This window comes from Emys orbicularis, chromosome 7 (assembly GCF_028017835.1).
Source record: "Emys orbicularis isolate rEmyOrb1 chromosome 7, rEmyOrb1.hap1, whole genome shotgun sequence".
Taxonomy (NCBI): domain Eukaryota; kingdom Metazoa; phylum Chordata; order Testudines; family Emydidae; genus Emys; species Emys orbicularis.
Window position 1 is genome coordinate 29,019,428 of NC_088689.1, and position 21,296 is coordinate 29,040,723.

The following is a 21,296-nucleotide window of genomic DNA, read 5'->3' on the forward strand; positions in this document are numbered from 1 at the left end:
ACTTTAGAATCTTGAACTACTGATAAGTGTTTCTGAAAATTTTAATAACTAAGAAAGCTACTATGCTACAGGCATAGGTGCTGACTCTGTGGTTGCTCCAGGGCCCACAGAAAAAATAATAGTGGGTGCTCAACACCCACCGCAGCCCTGCGGATCAGCTCCTTCCCCTCCCTCTCAGCGCCTCCCGCCCTCCCCGATCAGCTATTCAGTGGCATGCAGGAGGCACTGGCGGGGCTGGAGGAGCGGGGGCAGGAAGAGGCAGAGTGGGGGCAGGAAGAGACTGGGTGGGGACTTGGAGAAAGGGGTAGAGTGGGGGCAGGGCCTGGGGCAGAGCAGTGGTTGAGCACCCCTCGGGATCTGAGTAAGTCAGCACCTATAGCTATAGGAGCATAGCTGTATATAGATCACAAATTTGAATGTAATTTGAGAAAAATTCCATCATGAGCCAAATAAACTTAAAATTAAGGATTTAAAGCTAAAATATGCTGTATTCCCAAGTAAAAGTCGACATAAAATTTGCAGGGTTATTAAGTTGCTTTTACAAATCCTAGAGTAGCAGAACTTGCTATAATTTTTGAATAGTGTTGTTTGTATTGCAATAGCGTCCAAAGGCCCAAACAGGTTTGGGACCTCACTGAGCTATGAGCTACTCTAACACTCAAGAAGGTTAGGAAGATACAGTCCCTGCTCCAAAGAGTTTATCATCTAATCTAATGATTTCACATCTACACAATAGTGTAAACATTTAGAATCCTTTAGGGCGATCAAGGAGAGGAAAGCCATCATCATCAGGAGCTACATCCAAATTTTTTCTATTAGAAGTTGTAATAAGTATTTATTTTTTTTGCATTCATACAACTGGTATTATTACTGACTAGTGTAAACCACTGAACATACTGTAATTTACGTGGAATAGCATTTAACACAAGTCCCTACATGAGGCTCTAAGGAGGAGTTCCTTTTACTGCAATGATAATATAACATGGGAGGTATTGATACTGAAGGTCAGTTAGTGCATCAGCTGCACTTGCAGTTTGTTAGACCTGGTTTCTTTTGTTGTTCAATTGATTCATCTACAAATTGTTTCCCTTCTTCCTCTTTGAACCATGCTGTTCATTTAAGAAGCTGCAATTACACTCCAGTCATTGCTACTTTAATCTGTCTTTCCTTCATGCCCCTGCTTTGTATGGTTGAATAAACCCTTGCTGGGCCACTATTTAATTTGATATGGTCCCTCACAGTAGAATGATGGAGAAAAGATGAATTAAGGCTCTGTGCTAGTCATTATCAATCATGGTTTGTGTTCATTACTTATTGCTCACAGTGCATTTTGACATTAGCCCTCCATAACCTCTCTCTTCATGTTAATGTTGTCTGGAGGTCCTTTTACCCCATGTAGCTGAGGTTATTTATGTAGGTGGTGTTTCTAGAGGGTTTTAAAAGGTCAACACAATCTCCCTGGGAACCGTATTCACAAAGAGAAAGCTTGCACAATGTAACTGCAAGTTTTAGAAATGTGAGGTGTTTTAAACTCAGAGTTTTCAGATTTTTAATTTCATTTATTACAATGAAAATTTGGCAAAGTGGGATCAAGTATATACTGCTGTGCATAAAACCAATAGTCACTGCACAAGTGTAGGCATTAGGAAACCCCAAAAAACCATAACAGACTTTTGTATTTGGACCCTAAGATGGCATATCAACTAATATACAAATGACTTAAGTCACATTTGCAAATTTGACAATAGATACATTTTTACAATAGAAACACTGTACAGATCCTAATTAGATCGATATGCATATCTGCAAATACTTGTGCATCCATTCACCATCCTAATTGTTCCAAATCTAAAGAAGTTGTTGCAGGTGTATTATTTTACCTAAAGACAGGAGTAACTTCTTCATCTAAATTGGCCTTTATTTAACCTAGTTCTGAGATGGAAGAATCTGATGTAATCTATTGTGTTAAAAATACCTATTGCTATCCAATATTTAAAATATCCATGTTCTCCTTCTCTCTTATATATTGCCCTAAGCCCTCAATCCCCCACTGAGCCTCTATTACCAACATATAGACATGGCTGAGAAGAAAAAGAGCATGGAAGAAGCTAATCAGGCAATACCCTGATTAATATGAATGTCCAGAGGTATCCTAGTCGCAGACTGAGGGAATTGGATGGGGCCCTTCTATGGATGTCCCCTCTTGAAAGTCCAGAGTGGCTGCTGTTCGTTAAAGGGGAAGCTGGTCTGAACGGATATAAAAGAACTAATTTCCCTAGAGTCATTCGAAGGAGTCTTTTGTAGTATGAAGTTCTATCAAAACATCCTATTCCAATTCTGGCTGTGTTTACTGCTTTGGTCCAATCAGCTGCCAAGAGTGCACAAATTTCAGTTGCAATGTTAGTATTTCTTAAGTGAATGGCTGAAGCTTTGTTTCTTAAAATGGAGACGCTGCTCCATTGTAGGGTGAGGCTTTATATAGTTGACTACGGAAAACTTGGTTTGAACGTTGTTCAGGAGACACTGTACAATGTTCCCAGTCAAGCATAGTTGACTATTTTGAAGATTACTAGTAGCACATGGTAACTTTACTTGATAAAGACATTTAATACAGGAGGCCTCTAGTGAAATCCTGGCCCCATTTAAGTCAACGGGATTCTTGCCATTGACTTCAGTGAGGCCAAGAATGTCAATCAGTCATACTAGTTAAAACAGAGCTTTTTGAGGTGATACATTCCATAATGCATCAGACATCCTGAAAGAATATCTGTAAAGAATCCAATTTTTAAAAAAACAGATAGCAAGGTAGTTGATACTAACATTTGATATGCTCAAAGCCGGAGCTATTTTGAAATCCATTAACTGTTTATAAAGTCCTTGTTTTTAGGAGGTCTGTTTTCTTTCAAGATACATTTATTGTGGTGGTAAATGTAGCAATTGCTGTGTTAATGTTGGTGAGGATGTTGATATACATGAGTGGCATTTGACATAGGACTCTGGAAATAGGCTGAATGTAGTTGTAAGAGGGTTCTCTGTATTTTTAGTTAGTTAGTTAGTAGTTAGTATGAGCACAATCTAAATATGTTAAAAGAATTCAGTTGGGAAACAAGAATCAAGTAGTGGTATGATTTGTCACCAGTCTTAATTGAAATAGAATCTGTAGCCATTGTTAGAAATAAAATTCAAATACAATAATTACAAACAGCAAATATGCAAGCAAACCTTATTCAAGGTTGATGGGTTTGTAGTAAATCTTTACAACCCTGAAAGAGCTTTCACAAATTAGGTATCTTGGTATCCACAATGTTTCAGATAAAGGAGAACTCTTCGAAGCTAATTTTATTAAACAATTTACGAAAGCTATCAAAGGACTAGAAAAATGGTCTGGAATACCACTATGGTATCTCTCATTGAGAGGATTAGTGATATTAATTATAATTATTAGTGATATTAATTATAACTCTCCCACAAGTCAACTATCTCTTCTCAAATCTCCTCTTCGATATCCCTCAACTCTTCTTCAAACAAATTAATCTCAGTGTTTTTACATTCATTTTGGTCAGTCAGGCACCCAAAGCTGAATCATAGACTGTGAAACATTCTTATGAAAGGACAACTGGCAGGCACAAACAAATCCCTGATGCAGGAAGAATAAGGCACAGAACCATGTCAGATTTTTTAAAAATAGCTAAAATGTCGTGAAAACACCCTCTGCCTGTATAACAAACTAGCTGAAATTATGGGGACATAATTCAAGTCATGAAAAAAAATAGAAGAAAAAGCATTCATTGTGCAATCTGTTCACATTACCAAATATAAGTGTTGAGTCTTTGGATAAAGCACTTTATTGTTAATCAATGTTCTTGAACTTTTTACTATTTTCAATTGAACACGTTTGTTTTTCCAATTGCTGAATCAATATGAAGCTGATGAAACTATATGGAGTGTATGAGAATGCCAGCAATCCTCACTAGCATGTTTCAGCCAAAACTGTTCTTTAGTTGAGAGCTGCTCAACAGATGTGATTGTAAAATTCAGATCCTGGATATAGGTATTTAAAGGGACACTATCAAAAATTGTAGACTAGAACGTGGAATAACTTTTTTTTTCTTAAGTTTATATAATCCACATAATTGTATATGTTTTTTCCCAAAACAAATGCTTAAATAGACTTTTTTTTCAATTAAAAATAAATCCGTGAGAGTAGCCCAGCATTTCTGGATAACTCTACTTACACAACCCACTGTGAACTTGTGTTAAAAGAAAAGATTCATGTAAGTTTTCACCTTCAAGCTACCAAGTTCAAGTTGTTATTCAGTCAATACAATAAACATTTTAAATGTATTTCTATAAACTGATGTTTTGAATATAAAGAGGATTTTGTTGGGGTAAGGGAACCTTAATAAAGGGACAGTGGTAAAGGAACAATGTATTTTTTGCATTCTTCTGATTGGTTACAGTTGATTTGTTGCCGCAAGAACCAGGGAGGTAAATGTGGTTGCCAGGAGGATAGACGTACAGTTAAAGAAAAGAAAAGAAGAGGTGTTGCTCATCTGAAAGATAATGAATGAGAAAATAGTCTGCTTTGACTTTATGTATGCAATGTTGTTGTAGTCCTATTGGTCACAGGATATTAGAGAAACAGGGTGGATGAGGTAACATTTTTTACTGGACCATCTTCTGTTGATGAGAGAGTCAAGCTTTTGAGTTACACAGAGCTCTTCAGGTCTGGGAAAGGTCTTCAGAGTGTCACAGCTAAATACAGGATCATAAAAATAGTTTAGCATAAGTAGTAAGTACATATTCTATGAGACTATTCAAGGTGAAGTGGTCCATTAACATCCCTGTAGTCATAGGACGAAAAGGGGAGGTTAGTGGGTTACAGATTTTTGTAATAAGTCATAAATCCAGTGTCTTTATTAAGACTGTGATTTTTAGTTTCTAGCAAAGTTATGAATTTAAGCTCCTGAGCTCATCTTTTGAAGGTGTTGTGCAGGTTTCCTTTGAGGATGAAGACTGATAGGTCAAATACAGAGTGATTGCTTTTTGAAAAGTATTCACACACAGGTGATAGAGTATTTTTGTCTTTTATCATTTTCCTGTGTGAGCTCATTTGAGAGAGTAGTGATTGTCTGGTTTCACTCACATAGTAGTTATTGGGGCATTTAGTGCACTGGATGAAGTACACCACATGTTGTGATTAGGTAGTTGTAGGACCCATAGATCTTGAAAGGTGCGTAGTGTGGTGGATAGGGGGTAATTTTTAGCAGTGGAGATTTGTCCGCAGGTTTTGTATCTGTTGTTCTAGCAGGGCCTGGTGCTGCTTTGAGTTGGTGGTTCCTAGTCCATGGGGAGCTTGCTTCTGATGATGAGCTTGGTGAGGTTGGGGGATTGTTTGAAGGCCAGAAGAGGGGATTCAGGAAAGATTTCTTTCAGGATAGGGTCCCCATCGATTATGGGTTATAGTTGTTTGATGATACCCTGTGTGGGTTCCAGGGTGGGGTTGTAGGTGACAGCTATGAGTGTGCAGTCAGAGGGGGGTTTATTTGCATATTGAAGCAGGTTCTCTCAGGGTGTTTGGGTGGTTTGGATTTTGTTAGGCACCAGTTTCTTAGGGTAGAGTTTTTTGGGGGTGAGTGGAGAATTTCATCTAGTGTCATATTCACAGTAAGGAGAAAAGAAAGCACCTTGCAGGGTATATGTCAAAAGCTGTATATATTGCCTCATGAGAGGCCAGGAGTGTGATTACTTCAATTCTGAAGGATGCTGTACTATGGTTAATAGTTATTTATTATAAGTAGTTTCAGTATTTTGCCACAAAATCATAGGCATCATCATTTAAGTATATCTGGGGCAATGAATAGTCCAGCATCACAGTCACTGTAGCCGTATATAAATGGGATCCAATATAATGGCTTGTTTAATTTAATTTAATTTAAATTAATTTTTTCTTTTTGGTAGAGCAATTTAGGACCACGGCTGAAAGAATTATTTTGCTATGCCAGCAGTATTATACCTTGGCAGTAGTTGATTTGTATCTTACTGAGGATGTTGCTGTTTTGATAAATGTATTATACTCTCATTTAAATTCACTTTAACTTTTATAGAATTATTAGGTAGGCAGAATCTGCAGAAAAAGTACAGCTTTCTAATATGTCCCATTCATTTAAATTCATTGTAAAACTCCATGATGCAACTTCACAGTTTAGGTAAATTTACAAATAAGTTAAGGCATTTATGCACAATTGATAAGAATTGGTTGGGGTTTTTTTGGTATGTATTCAAAGTAATTTTATTTTTCTTATGAAAGTACAACTGTAACAATCATTTCCATGTTAGTACTCACTTATGTAAAATTGACCAGGTTTTTTTAAGTAGTTTTTATTTCAAGTTTATTGTTAGACTAGTGAAACAAAGAAGTAAGCAGTGCAATTTAAATCCTTATAGTAGATAATAATATTTTATTTTGATCCTGTTTATATAGTTCGTAGTGCTCATTACTTAAACATTGTATGGGTTGTTCGTTTTATGTTCTTAATAAACAGTTTAAAAATATTCTCTTGTAAAATATATTTAACTTCTTCATACACTCCCATCAATCCTTCATTTAAGCTGACTGATTTAAATTGCTTATTTATTTTTCAGTGTAAATGGTCCAGAAAAGGCTTCATTCGCACAAGATGGTGTATTACTGATTGGTATGTTGCATCCTATTAAGTTATTTATGATTATCTTTATTTCATGTATATTTTCTATGAGAAACTTTGTGTATATAACCTAATTTATTTGCTACAAAGAAGAGATGACAGATCATGCTTAGCTTTATTATGTGCATAATAATGCTCAGTAAATTGTAAATGACAAGTGGTAAAACTCACTTTTATTAATGTGATTTTAATATTTGCATATACTTGCCATTAGACTGATCAAGAAAATTATCTGTGGGGCACAGACATCCAAAAAGCTTTGGAAGTATTTATGAAAAAATATACCACTCTCTATGTACTCATTCAGCTAGCCATTTAGAGCCCAAGCCACTGCCCACTTAAGTCAATTGAAAAACTTCCAGTGACTTCACTGGGTGTTGGATCAAGCCATATACATCAGTTCCTGCTACATATTTGTGCACTGAAACACATTTGCAATGAGCAATTGTTCTTTCTTTGCAGAATTTAGGTCTGCCTTACTATTTTGGGCCCAGATTGTGGCTCATCCTATGCTGGCCAAATATTTAAAAACTCGGAATCGTAAATATTCAGTTTGCTCTTATCTGTAGGGTTACATTTTTAGTTATTATATGTTAGATGGGATAGTGCCTCCATAAGAAATCAAAGGGAATTGAGAGGTTTATCCCTCATAGATGTCTCCTGTTTTCAATAAATTATTATTGCTGCATAGGTCTTTAAATATAAATATATTCAGTTAAAATGGTGAATATTTAAGATATTTAGCAATCCTTTCCTTTTAAGAGTGCTTAGGAAAGTGTGAGTTTGTTGTGTAACCCTGAGATGAATTAGTAATTTATGCTAAAATAATGTTACTTAGAAAATAATGTGAACAGTTAGAAAACTAAGTGCAACATAGTAAGAAAAGCTGTTCGAAAGTTCAGTGTGAACAAAAGGATCTGAACCTAATATCAATAATGTGAGGGAAAATATTTTGTGATCTGTTTGAAAAGTTTGTGACACTGACTGTACTTGACTATCAATTATGTGTATTACATCATGAGATTACCAAACCCACTTGAGTTGTGTCTGATGATAGGCTTATAAGAGAGAAGGTCATGTGGACTAACATTCACTCTTACGTTAGTTTTGCATTATTTCTTAACTTATCAATAGTTTTTAAAGCCAAGCATTATTGTGTAGAGTGGCTGAGACTAGGTCACATATCTCAGTGACCTAAACCAGAGAAACTTCAGCGCAGACTGACTCTGATGTTGTGGTACATTTAAGAGGAAAAGCCTCTATATTTGAGACATTTAAGCTTATTTCATATTTATTTATTTTGGGGCATATTTCTTTATTTGTCTTTAAAATTTAAAAGGAGTGCAAGGGACAAAAATTGGAAAGAAAAAAAACTGGAAAAATTGGCTAAATTTCACCTTCGTTTATCCAGGAATGAATGGTTGGCTCAGAAAGAGGCAAGCTCTATCTCTGAAGAACACCAAATATATGTTTCTTATTCTTCAAGTTGTTGGTAAACTGCTGCTATAGATATGGCAGATTTCAGGGGAAATTAATGGTTGTTTCTGATATAATTTTGGGTAATTAGAATGGAAGATCTTGTTCTAAATATCAAATGCATCCAATAGATTCTAAAAAAAAGCAGAGTAAATAATAATGTATTGTGCCATCAAGAAAGCATGAATAAGGTACCCTTAGATAGGTTGAGGCATGGTGGCTGAGTGGTTAAAGTACTTCATTATAATCCCCAAAGCTGTGGGTTTGAGTCTTGCTCAATCTCACACTGAAAGGCTACCTCTAGTTCGCCCAACTGCAAAATGGGTACCTGATCCACAGAGGTGAGAAGTCAACGGTATTGGCTATGGAAACTGATGTGCCTTAAACTGCATCAGCCTGATGAGTCATCTGCGCCTTGAACTTTTTTTTTTTTTTTACAACCAAATAATGTCCAAGATCATTACAATATTACATAAAAAAACGTTTTCTGAGAAGAAGCTGTACCACCTATTAACTTTGTTTCCTATGGTCATCTGCAGTTGACTATTAGACGTTTCTTTGGTAGATAGTTTATCTGTTTTTTAATTGGTTGCATTAATATTGTTAACTCTTTGGGTGAGATAGAGAACTGGAGCTCTCTGAGATTCTGTGTTCTGAACACATTTGATCCAGATTTAGGAACCTATACAGCAATGTATTTATGCATGTACCTAATTTTCAGCACATGAATAGTCTCTTTGAAGTCAAGATTCATGTGCTTAAAGTTAGATATGTCCTAAAGTATCTTGCTGAAATACACCCTAAATGAGTAACATTCACAACAGAGGTATATGCAAGACAAAGGGCTTATGTAGGTGATATAGATTTTGAAAGTGTTTATATGCAAATTATATTATTAATAATTACTGATATTGGGATCTGATTGTGCAGGACACTGTACAAACACAGGCGAGTCCCAACCCCAGAAAGCTTGAATGTGGTTCCTATCTTATGATAAGGAAAAATACTTAATATTCACCAAACTGCCTTCACAGATCCTTACTCTTAGGAATCATGTGTGCTGCTGTATGGATCCAGAACTGGAAAAAGCAGTAAGGGTGTAATAGGGTAACATTATACCACAATATATGCACCACAGCCATATCTATAAGGGAGGCATCTCAGCCCTGTCCCACAAGGTGCAGCTTTTCCTTTTGCCATTGGACTTGGAACTGTTGGTGTCTCACCACATTTCCCATGTTCTCTGACTCTTTACTGTAGCTCTTCATGTGTTCTGTTGTTCAAAGATAGTTATAAAAAACAAAGGTATTTTTCTCTTCTGTGGATATTTAGAATGTGAAGCATTTCAGATCCTAAAACAAGGAGAGTTTGATTTTAAACTGTGTGACAAATGTTCACATACAATATTCGTAAGTGATTAATATTGTTCTTGGTTGTTGTATTTAGAATATGCACATTAATTGGCTGAGCATTTGGTGACAAACAAGGGAACGGCTACTTCCTCCTTTGATAAACTCTGATTTCACCATAAGTTAGGCAGGCAACTGTCAGATAAGTTTAATGCTCTTTAATCTTCCTGAATCCAGGTGGCACAGCATGTGCCTCCAAGGATGGGGCTCTGTGGAGGAATATATATTTATAAAAAGAACAGGAGTACTTGTGGCACCTTAGAGACTAACAAATGTATTTGAGCATAAGCTTTCGTGAGCTACAGCCCACTTCTTTGGATGCATAGAATGGAACATATATTGAGGAGATATATATACACACACATACACAGAGCATGAAAAGGTGGGAGTTGTCTTACCAACTCTGAGAAGCCAATTAAGTAAGAGAAAAAAAACTTTTGCAGTGATAATCAAGATAGCCCAGTACAGACAGTTTGATAAGAAGTGTGAGAATACTTACATGGGGAGATAGATATATATTTATAGAACACCAATTATTGGTAACTAACCAAGTCTTTTCTTCTTGCCTCATGAGGGACCCCAAGGTCTGTGCTGCCTTCTTGGGCTTCCTATTTTGGGACACTTAGAAGCTGTGTTTAGAGAAAACATTATTCAAGGATGGGTTCAGAGTAAATTTTTATTCCAAGATAGGAAATGAATAATTGCTGGAGGGATTGGGCTGTGTGGCTGAATGATTTGATTAAACTTTATATTGTGTATAATTTTCATAGGGCTATTTTCTGCCTGCCCTTTAGAGGGCCACTCCATTGTAAAGGGTAAAAATTAAGAGGCCCCACAAACCTTTGTGTGATCTGCTTAAGGGATGAGCAGAATTGCAGTTGCTATGGTCAAACTTGTGTGTAACTACTAGCAGGATGCTCTGATGGGCATGCAGGCATCCAAAGGTGATGGAGAAGGGTCAGGCATAGGCAGAGAACATATACCTAATGAAATAGGTGTAAGACTATGGCCATCTGTTTAAGCGTGCATGTGCCTGTTCACTAAATAACAGGTGACCACGTGTAAGAAATTCAGATTTGTTTAAACACATTACTTTTCATATGATTTATAGAGTTCCTTTTACCCAAAGGTTTTTAAAACCTTTCTAGATTGTACATTTGGGGAAAATTCTAGCTTCTCTCACACAGAAAAAATCTTCTGGGCTGGAGACTAACAATTAGTTAACTACGGCCTCAAAGGCCACAGAAGCAAATGAAACTCTGTATTTTGGTAGCTAAAACTGGTTCCATTATATAAAACCTGGAACTTCATGGCTCCAATTTCTGCTTCTGTGCCACAGCAAACAGTTCCTTCAACAGCTTTGCTCTGAGTAGAGAGACTAAGGATACGTCTACCCTGGAGTTAGAAAGAATAATTTCCAGCTCGAGTTGACATACTCATGCTAGCTCTGATTAAGTTAGTGCACTCAAAATAGAAGAGTAGCTGCAGGAGTGTGAGCAGCGGGAAGGGCTAGCCACCCCACATATGATCCATTTGAGACCCCAAGTATATACTTGGACCAGCTAATCCCTTGCACTGCTTGCACCACCATGGCTACACTTCTGTTTTTAGCACACTACCTCCATCAGAGCTAGCACAGGTGTGTCTCCTCAAGCTGGAAATCACACCTAACAGCTGTAGTGCATATATACCTTTAATCTCCCTACTCAAAGCAAAGCTATTGAAGGAAATGTTTGCTGCAACACAGAAGCAGAGGCTGGAACTGTGAAGTTCTAGGGTTTGTTCAATGGAAGCAGAATGAGATGCTAATGGTATAAGGTAAAGTGACATTATATTCATTAGAATGTTTCTTAAAATCGGAAGTAAAAATAGAGGGTACACCTCTACCCCAATATAACGCTGTCCTCGGGAGCCAAAAAATCTTACCGCATTATAGGTGAAACCACATTATATCGAACTTGCTTTGATCCGCTGGAGCGCGCAGCCCCGCCCCCCCATAGCGCTGCTTTACCGCGTTATATCCGAATTCGTGTTATATCGGATCGCATTATATTGGGGTAGAGGTGTATAGTGCAATTGACATTGCAAAGGACGTCATATAGACAGGAATATTGCCAAGATACGATTATTGTTGTTCATATTACAACACTGTCCAAAATATGCAAGGTACTGTACAGGCATATAGCAAGACACAATCCCTACCCCAAAGAGCTTACATTCTTATGGCAGATATGGCAGAACTACTGAAAGCTGCAATAATAGGGGGAGGGAAAGGAGGATGGGCAGACAGAGGTTACATAAACAAGATCAATTGCTAAACAGCCAGTGGGGCCACTGGATGATTGAGATGCTAAAGGAGCATTCAAGGACGATAAAGTTATTGCTGAGAAACTAAATGAATTCTTTGCATCGGTCTTCATGGCTGAGGATGTGAGGGAGAGTCCCAAACCTGAGCCATTCTTTTTAGGTAACAAATCTGAGGAACTCACCCAGATTGAGGTGTCATTAGAGAAGGTTTCGGAACAAATTGATAAACTAAACAGTAATAAGTCACCAGGAGTTCTGAAGGAACTCAAATGTGAAATTTCAGAACTACTAACTGTAGTCTGTAACCTATCATTTAAATCACCTTCTCTACCAAATGACTGGAGGATAGCTAATGTGACGCCAATTTTTTAAAAGGGCTCCAGAGGTGATCCCGGCAATTACAAGCCTGACTTCAGTACTGGGCAAACTGGTTGAAACGATAGTAAAGAACAAAATTGTCAGACACGTAGATGAACATGATTTGTTGGGGAAGAGTCAACATGGTTTTTGTAAAGGGAAATCATGCCTCACCAATCTACTAAAATTCTTTGAGGGGGTCAACAACGATGTGGACAAGGGGGATCCAGTGGATATAGTGTACTTAGTACTTTTCAGAAAGCCTTTGACAAGGTCCCTCACCAAAGGCTCTTAAGCAAAGTAAGCTGTCATAGGATAAGAGGGAAGGTCCTCTCATGGATTGGTAACTGGTTAAAAGATAGGAAACAAAGGGTAGGAATAAATGGCCAGTTTTCAGAATGGAGAGGGATAAATAGTGGTGTCCTTGTATTGGGCCAAGTCCTTTTCAGTATATTCATAAATGATCTGGAAAAAGGGGTAAACAATGAGGTGGAAAAATTTGCAGATGATACAAAATTGCTCAAGATAGTTAAGTCCCAGGCAGACTGCGAAGAGCTACAAAATGATTTCTCAAAACTGGGTGACTGGGCAACAAAATGGCAGATGAAATTCAGTGCAAAGTAATGCACACTGGAAAACATAATCCCAACTATACATATAAAATGATGGGGTCTAAATTGGCTGTTACCATTCAAGAAAGAGATCTTGGAGTCATTGTGCATAGTTCTCTGAAAACATCCACTCAATGTGCAGCTGCAGTCAAAAAGTGAACAGAATGTTGGGAATCATTAAGAAAGGGATAGATAATAAAACAGAAAATATCATATTGCCTCTATATAAATCCATGGTATGTCCACATCTTGAATACTGCATGCAGATTTGGTCGCCCCATCTCAAAAAGATATATTGGAATTGGAAAAGTTCAGAAAAGGGTAACAAAAATTATTACGGGTATGGAACAGCTGCCATATGAGGAGAGATTAATAAGATTGGGACTTTTCAGCTTGGAAAAAAGATGACTAAGGGGGGATATGATAGAGGTCTGTAAAAGTATGACTGGTGTTGAGAAAGTAAAGAAGGAAGTGTTATTTACTCCTTCTCAGAACACACAAACTAGGGGTCACCAAATGAAATTAATAGACAGCAGGTTTAAAACAAACAAAAGGAAGTATTTTTTCACATAACGCACAGTCAACCTGTGGAACTCCTTGCCAGAGGATGTTGTGAAGGCTAAGACTATAATAGGATTCAAAAAAGAACTAGATAAATTCATGGAGGATAGGTCCATCAATGGCTATTAGCCAGGATGTGCACGGATGGTGTCCCTACCTTCTGTTTGCAGAAGCTGGGAATGGGCAACAGGGGATGGATCACTTGATGATTACCTGATCTGTTTATTCCCTCTGCGGCACCTGGCATTGGCCACTGTCGGAAGACAGGATACTGGGCTAGATGGACCTTTGGTCTGACCCAGTATGGCCATTCTTATGTTCTTATTTAGTTGTTATGCATAGAGCTGGTAAGAGAAAGGTAAGTCCATGTTGCAGAGGATTTTAATATTTCAAGATTTGGTTTCATTCCAATGAGGAGCAAAACCAAAAATGTCAAAATTCTCTGTGAAAGGGAATGGAACACCAGCTCTGGGGCTGTCTGCCTGGAAGGCTGCCTTGGTGCCACAGAGCCTGGAAGTCCTGGGGTTCCTGGTAGCCCACTGGGTGGGCAGGCAGATGAGCTGGCAGGAAGTCAGGTAGGTTCCATCGGATCTTCAGTGAAATCAAACCATTTCCACAAAATGTTTCAATCTCTAAAACACTGTTTCATCTGAATTTTTCCAACCAACTCTAGTTATGCACATGTCAAGTTACAGTTTGCCCAGTTTGCACAAAAATCCCCACCCCTGTCTCTGAGCTGTAATTGATCTCAATCTTTCTATTTTTGTATAATACATAAACTTTAAACAGAAGCCTAGCTGAAACCTTAACTATGGATCAGATTGGTGCTACTCTCCATGGCAATTTCTATATGATAGCATAACTTTGCACTGTCTGGATGAGTAAATGTAAGTTGCTGTAGCAGTGAATATACAATGTTGTGCTATGATGTTGAATGCTCCGCAGCTTGCTGCTAATGTTTTTTCTTTTATCCTGAGTCATTTTATTTGTTTTTCCTTTGTCATAGTGCCTTTGACTTGGTAAACATTCATCTTTTCCATGATGCTTCCAATTTAATTGCTTGGGAAACAAGCCCATCGGTTTACTCAGGAATACGACATAAGGCTCTTGGTTATGTACTTGATAGGTATGTATTAGTCTCTATTAGTCTCTCTCATCCTCCTCTTCCCCTTAGTAGTTTATAAAAGCTATGATAAAAATTACTTTCTAGCCATACCGAGATTTTTTTATTCCATTGTCCAATAACAGTCACACACAGTACACTGTTTATAGCATTTTCCTCCACTTGCAAAACTGCACTAATACAGATTAAAACAATACACTTTTTATAAGAGTTAAGAATGTTTTCATATGGATCCGATTAGAGGTCCGTTTGTGATGCTGATTATTTTAAAAGAAATTGAAAAGACTGGGGAATTTCTATGGACTTTCTATAGCCTTTTGTAGCCTAGGGAAAAAAGTATATTTTTAAAATGTGTTAGCACATCTTAAAAGTACACCTTTTTCCCCCTAGTCTACACAGGGGCTAAGTAAAAACAAATAGTGTTGATGTTCAAATGTGTTTTTAATGCAAGGTATGTTAATCTCAACACAGGCAGTGTACACTAAACATCTAATCTGTTTGTAAAAGAGAATATATTATTTGTACACAGCTATTGATAGCACCACAGTCTATAAAAGTGCTAACAAAGTAAACTCAGTCCACTGGGCAGTGCACTGTCAGAATATGCTAAAGAAACTTTTGATAATCCTCTTTAGCAGTTATGGATCCATGATAAAGGCATCCATCAAGAAAAGATGATTTATGTATGGGCATACATGTATAGGCAGAAAGGAAGTATGTTTATACAGCAGTAGCCTGAACTGTCACATCTAATGATTCTTCTGGAAGATTTGAATGTTTCTTTTATGAAGTATTGATTGACTTCATGTTTCCCAGAGAAATAGAGCCTAAAAGTTTCTCTTTAAAGAAGTCTTCATATGCAATGTTATCTATGACATAATGGTGATACTGTAAATGTAACTTAACTTTAACTGTAGCCCACGAAAGCTTATGCTCAAATAAATTTGTTAGTCTCTAAGGTGCCACAAGTACTCCTGTTCTTTTAACTTTTTAGGAATCTCTCTATAATTTGATATTAGGAGTGAATAGGTTCATTCATAACATGGTTCTTTTCATGCAGTTCTTTCTCTTTTCCTTTCTTATCTAAACATTGAAATTTTCTCATCTTCAAACATACATGCATGCTTTCTGTGACATTGCTAGTAGTTACATCTCCCTGCTTCTTAACAGATTCCCATCACCCTGCACCCAACCTTCCCTCCCTTGTTCCTTGCAAGACACGTCCCTTCCACTCTCTCACATACACTCTCCCCAGACTTTGCCTCCTCACCCTCACACACACAGTCAGCTGGCACCAGTATGGCCATCTTTTTCTCTCTGGGCAGGAAACAAGTGCATTCTAATATATGTTAATTAACATGTTTAAAATCCTAATGCAGACAAGGCAAGTTGTAGCTAACTTATGTAACGGACATAAGTTAGCTGGTTGAGACAAACCATAGGGTCCTCGACCAGCTAACACTTGTTAAAACTACAATTTGCCTTGACTCAGTAGGATCTGAACATGTTAGCTAATGTGCTAAAAACAGACCTTTTCTCCTAGTGAAGACTAAGCCTCTGTAGATACCATGACATGCTGCTTTCCCTACTCCTCCTTCTAAGCCCCCATGCTTCCCAAGTTCCCTCTCTACAAATCCTAGTGTAACCCACACACCTCCTGGGTGTGGTGTTCTGTCCCATCTAGTGGCACCGAGACCACTTAGAGAGAGAGAGAATTAAATGAGTCTGCTCTACAGCCTTGGTTAAGAGCCAGTTGGCTTTTAGCTCATACGGTAGAGCAGGGGTCGGCAACGTTCAGCACGCGGCTCGCCAGGGTAAGCACCCTGGCGGGCCGGGCCAGTTTTATTTACCTGCTGACGCGGCAGGTTCGGCCGATCGCGGCCCCCACTGGCCGCGGTTCGCTGTCCCGGGCCAATGGGGGCAGCGAGAAGCCGCGGCCAGCACATCGCTCGCCCGCGCCGCTTCTCGCCCGCCCCCATTGGCCCGGGACGGCGAACCGCGGCCAGTGGGGGCTGCGATCGGCCGAACCTGCCGCGTCAGCAGGTAAATAAAACTGGCCCGGCCCGCCAGGGTGCTTACCCTGGCGAGCCGCGTGCCGAACGTTGCCGGCTCATGCACTAAGCTCCAGAGGTCCCCAGTTCAATCCTGCCCGTGGTTTTTCAGTAAAAGATGTCCAAGTCCAGTGAAGAAACTGTCACAGCCACATCTTTTCAGAAAAGGTTGAGTGAGTTAACTTTATTTATTTGAGCCTTAATATACTGGAGATCAGCCTAAGAGTATTGCTATATGGGAAATCCAAGTTCAGACTGGCAGGTACTAAGAGTGGCTTGTGCATCCCTCCCCTAAGCCATTGCTTTGAGCAGCACTGGATGGGTAGCCTCATAAGGAGCACTTTGGGGGGATGGGGGAGCGGGGGCGTCAGATGAGCAAGGGAGAAGGGGTAAATGCGTACAAATATGGGAGGATCTTAAAAATCCCCATTCCTCCACCCTAATAAAGGTTAGGCTGTGCTCAAATGTTGGGCTGAGATTAAGGGTGACTCATGGTCAATGAACCAGCTCCTCTCTCCATCATTTACACACAATGTTCCCCTTTGCACTGAGATGCTGCATACAATATCATTCTCTGTAAGGAATTATCTACGAAAGAAAAATAGTTTATTTTGCTGATTGTTTCCTATAGAAAATGAAGAGGAAATAGAGCCAAATTTAGATATCCAGCATAAAATACCTTGTTTGTATGTAGACAGTATTGTGCTTTTTCCTATTTTTAGATTTAATTGAAAGACTTTTAAAGTATAGAATTAGGTATAGATACTTTCTTATTTAGAAAATATAGTAGCCAAAGACTTACCTCTCTGCTTATGTCTCCAGGATAATTTTCATTTAGCTAAAAACTGGCCCATCTATTTAATGAAAGATTTAGCTTTTTTCCACTGTGTGCACAACCTACTTTTCCACTATAAACCAGTAGGGGGTAGGTAGGAAATGCTTTAACATTTAGTGTGTCGTTCTCACTTTTGGGAGGGCTGGAAGAAGAGAAATCATTATTCTGATGCCATTTCTATCAGAGTAAAGCGGTTAAAACATTTTTTTTTAAATCATGAACTTTTTTGATGTTATGTAAATAGATTGGCTGTATAAGTTTATAAGAGATACTTTGAATTAATGAACTAAGCTTCAGTGACTTCTAGATCTGTTTGACTGGGAGTGCTTTTAGCCAAAAAATATGATATATATTGTTACAGTACCCCAACAGATAAGATAATTATTCCTTTGCTTTGTTTTTTGTTTTTGTTTTTTTTCTGTTCCTCTTCTCTTTTGTTCTGCATTAAGGAACCTAAACAGATCTATCTGTATTATTTATTGCTTGCTTGCCACAGCATGCTATGTGCTTCATTTAGCTAATTTTGGCTTTGGACCTCCCACGATGCCCTGGCAAGGGTAAGGAAATCAGACTGTAGTATTAGTGTTAACTGTGGGTCAAAGATGTCATGATAGTATATCATTAAAATGTGACATTGCCAAAAACTGCCCTAACTCCCCTGTCTTTAGAAAAGAAAACCTTCAATTTTAGGTTGCACTACTACTGTGGGTTTGCATTCACATGAATTGCTCATTTTGAGAGAGCAGCCAGCCGCAGATCCGGACCTCCATAGAGAAATGATGGGCTGACTAGCACAAAAGAGGAGTTCTGTAAGAGCAGTGAATAATGGGAAACCCCTTTCATGGGCACTGCTAACCTTTTGGCAGCCACCAGCAAACTCTATTCTGATCTGCTGATTGGGGAGGACAATACACTGAAGCTCACTTTGAATGAATGCTACCACCAACAGTGTCCCCATTCAGAAGGTTTTGGGAACCATCTTTGACCATTGTCTGCCATCACTCCTTCAGACAGTAAGAAAAGGAAAAGTGAGAACATCTATAGGGGGGAAAGTACTTCTTTTCTTGGCTTTAATCTCTCTTTAAAGCTTCATAGATCTACATTTCCAGCTGAGCTACAGGAGCTATGCAGTGTCAGATAAACATAGAAGAGAGAGTTTTCAAGCCAGGCCTTTAAATCCCCTTATCTGCATGAACTAATAATGCAGATTTAGTGCTGTTAAAAACAGAGGCTGATAAGTCTTTTCCTCTAAAGCCTTTAAACTGCTAAAGAGCATTTAACTGCAATGCAGTTCAGACTCAGTGAACAATACTGAGAAGGAAAACAGTTTAATGAGCTAAACCTTCAGTGAATGAAACAGAAACACCTTCTCACAGTTGATGTAAGTCACTGTGGGAGTAAGTGAACCATAGTTCTGTCCTCTGTGTCCATCTGCATTTCTGTGAATATCTTCATAAACGTTAACAAACTGCTACCTCGTTAATGTGGGGTTCAAATGACCACAAGATTCTCTTATGCAAGAATTAAAAGCAATAGATACAAGTAAAACTTAAGTAAATTATTTTAACATTACAAAAGTCTTGTTAACCACATACATTATTTTATGCCAAAGCTTTAGTACATAGGCATGAAGCTTCTCAAATATCTTTAAATTATAAACTTTTTAAAAATGAAAGTTAATGTTAGAGGTATCTAGAAATGTTTGCATGATTATGTAGTAATTCCAAATACGATTTTTTGAATGCAAATACAATAATATTAGAATAGTAAACAGCTTATTTTGGTTTTAAAAAATAAAAAGTGGAGGCATAAGAATAATGTGGTGAGGAGAATGTGCAAAGGGCAACTGGAGTATGTGTGTAGTGTGTCGTTTTATTTTTTTACCTTTATAATTCAGTGACCATGAAGAAGACAGAATTATCATGGACTTTTTGTTGTAGACTATATATAGACAAATCCTTTTCTCAGCATTTGCATGAATCCAGTCTAACTTCTTGGAGGTCAATGGTGTTACTCTGGATTTACACTGATATAACAGAGACTGAATTTACTCCATATGCTTCAGAAGTGAACATCTGAAAGCTGCTTCCCTTCCCTTATTGGATAATGTACTTGCCTAATCCCGCCCCTGTCTTCACTGCAATTGCATCTTCATAACTTCTAAATTTGGGGAATTAAGTTCATATGTGAAATAGGGAGAGGAACATGCGGTTAACAGTGTAGATCACAGACTTCATGCACATGCTTCACTTCACGCCTACATAAATATTTTATTTACAAATTAGTCTTTTTGTCTGCAGGAAATTAGACTACTTTTGAGCCAAATCCTACAGCCCTGACTCAGGGAAAATTTCTGTCAACTTCAATAGGATTGTTGCCTGACTAAGGACTACAAGAGGGTGTTCTTTATGAGTATTATATGAGAGTTAAATAAGAATCAGGATGCGAGATAGTAGCTTGATGCTGTCGTTCTTGATGTGCCAACCTTTGAAACTTCCTGAAATTATCCAGACCATTCAGATCCATGAAATGAGCTTTTTTTTTAGAAAGTGACAGTGCTCTTCTGTTTTCCTTTTGAAATGTTGCCTGGCCTAGTTCAACAGAAACATTTTTACATTACAACTGTGAAATCTTGGCATAAAGCACCCCTTTGTGCCCTTCATTATTTTCTCACAAATATAGTCCATTGTCACATAGCTGAAGTTAATTTGATCAACATTGGGACATTTAACTTTTATGTCCGGTCAAAGGAGCTGTTTCATGCTCATTTTGGGTATTCAAAAGAAATGATTGCCAGAAAAATAATGTTACTATTAACAATTCAGAGCAATTAGTTTCCCAGGGAGAGGCGATGTGATGCACAGGCTTCACACAACTATTCTTTGTCATTTTATGGATGCTCATCAGTCAACTGTCACATCTTCTCAAAGACCCCTCCAATCTAAATGTTTCTCTTTGGGCTTTTCCCAGAACTAGCAGCTGAATGAGGAAAAGAAAAGCCACTTCGTTTCTAGGCAAAGGAAAACTTCATTCTAAAGATCTGGGTCATTTGAGAAAATTCTAGGAGTAGCCCACATCATTTTAACCCTGTTTTATTCCATCCATCTCATTTTTACAATACTTACTTTAACAAGTGAATATTCCGACTGCAACCATGGCATTTTCAAGTTTATAAGGAAATTTGTGATGTGCCCAAATAAAGTGTAGTCCCAAGGCAAATATGCCTTCCATTCAAATATCTTCTAACCAGGGTTTAACATCCAATGTCACATTCAGAAAAAGCAACTTTTCATTAAACACATTGGGTCCATCTCATTAATATTCAGTCTCTTCTCCCTCCCGCTCTTTAAACTAGGGTTAAGTGCTCTCAAAATTAGTGTGTTTGTATAATATGTTCCACAAAGAATAAATCCAGCAAAATTATCTTGTTACCTTCAACCTGTCAGATAAAGTCAAAGGCTGGGGGCTTTTTCCTCTTGTTTTTCCACTGGCTCAGCCTTTTACATATCTGACACTATTGGTCAGAAAATTAACTAATGAGTATTGCTTAGATAACATGCACACATGGGTTTTGAATTTAAATTGGGTAGTATTTTTAGGGGGGGGGGGGTTGCATATTTATTACATAATTTTACAAAGTTATTTTTCAAATGGTAAACATGCATTTATATTTTTAAGGATATATTCAGAACAATGGCATGTGTTTGTATAGTAGATGAAGCACAAGATTTTAAAATTTAGGAAGACATTCTTTGACATTCCCAGATTATACAGATTTGTTTTCACCACTGAGTCATCTTATTTATTTATTATCAGTGTTTTCTACATATGTGGTGGAGGACTGACTTAGTGGCTCCTT

General features: G+C 38.0%; 1 protein-coding gene across 1 annotated transcript in view; it reads left to right on the forward strand.

Annotated features, from left to right (window-relative positions):
- The window catches only part of INPP5A (inositol polyphosphate-5-phosphatase A), a 278,978-nt gene that overhangs the window by 141,120 nt on the left and 116,562 nt on the right, over positions 1-21,296 (forward strand). Inside the window, exons 5-6 of the mRNA XM_065407974.1 lie at positions 6,646-6,698; positions 14,435-14,554. Of these exons, the coding sequence (XP_065264046.1) occupies positions 6,646-6,698; positions 14,435-14,554 (173 nt within the window). The remainder of the gene's footprint in view (positions 1-6,645; positions 6,699-14,434; positions 14,555-21,296) is intronic.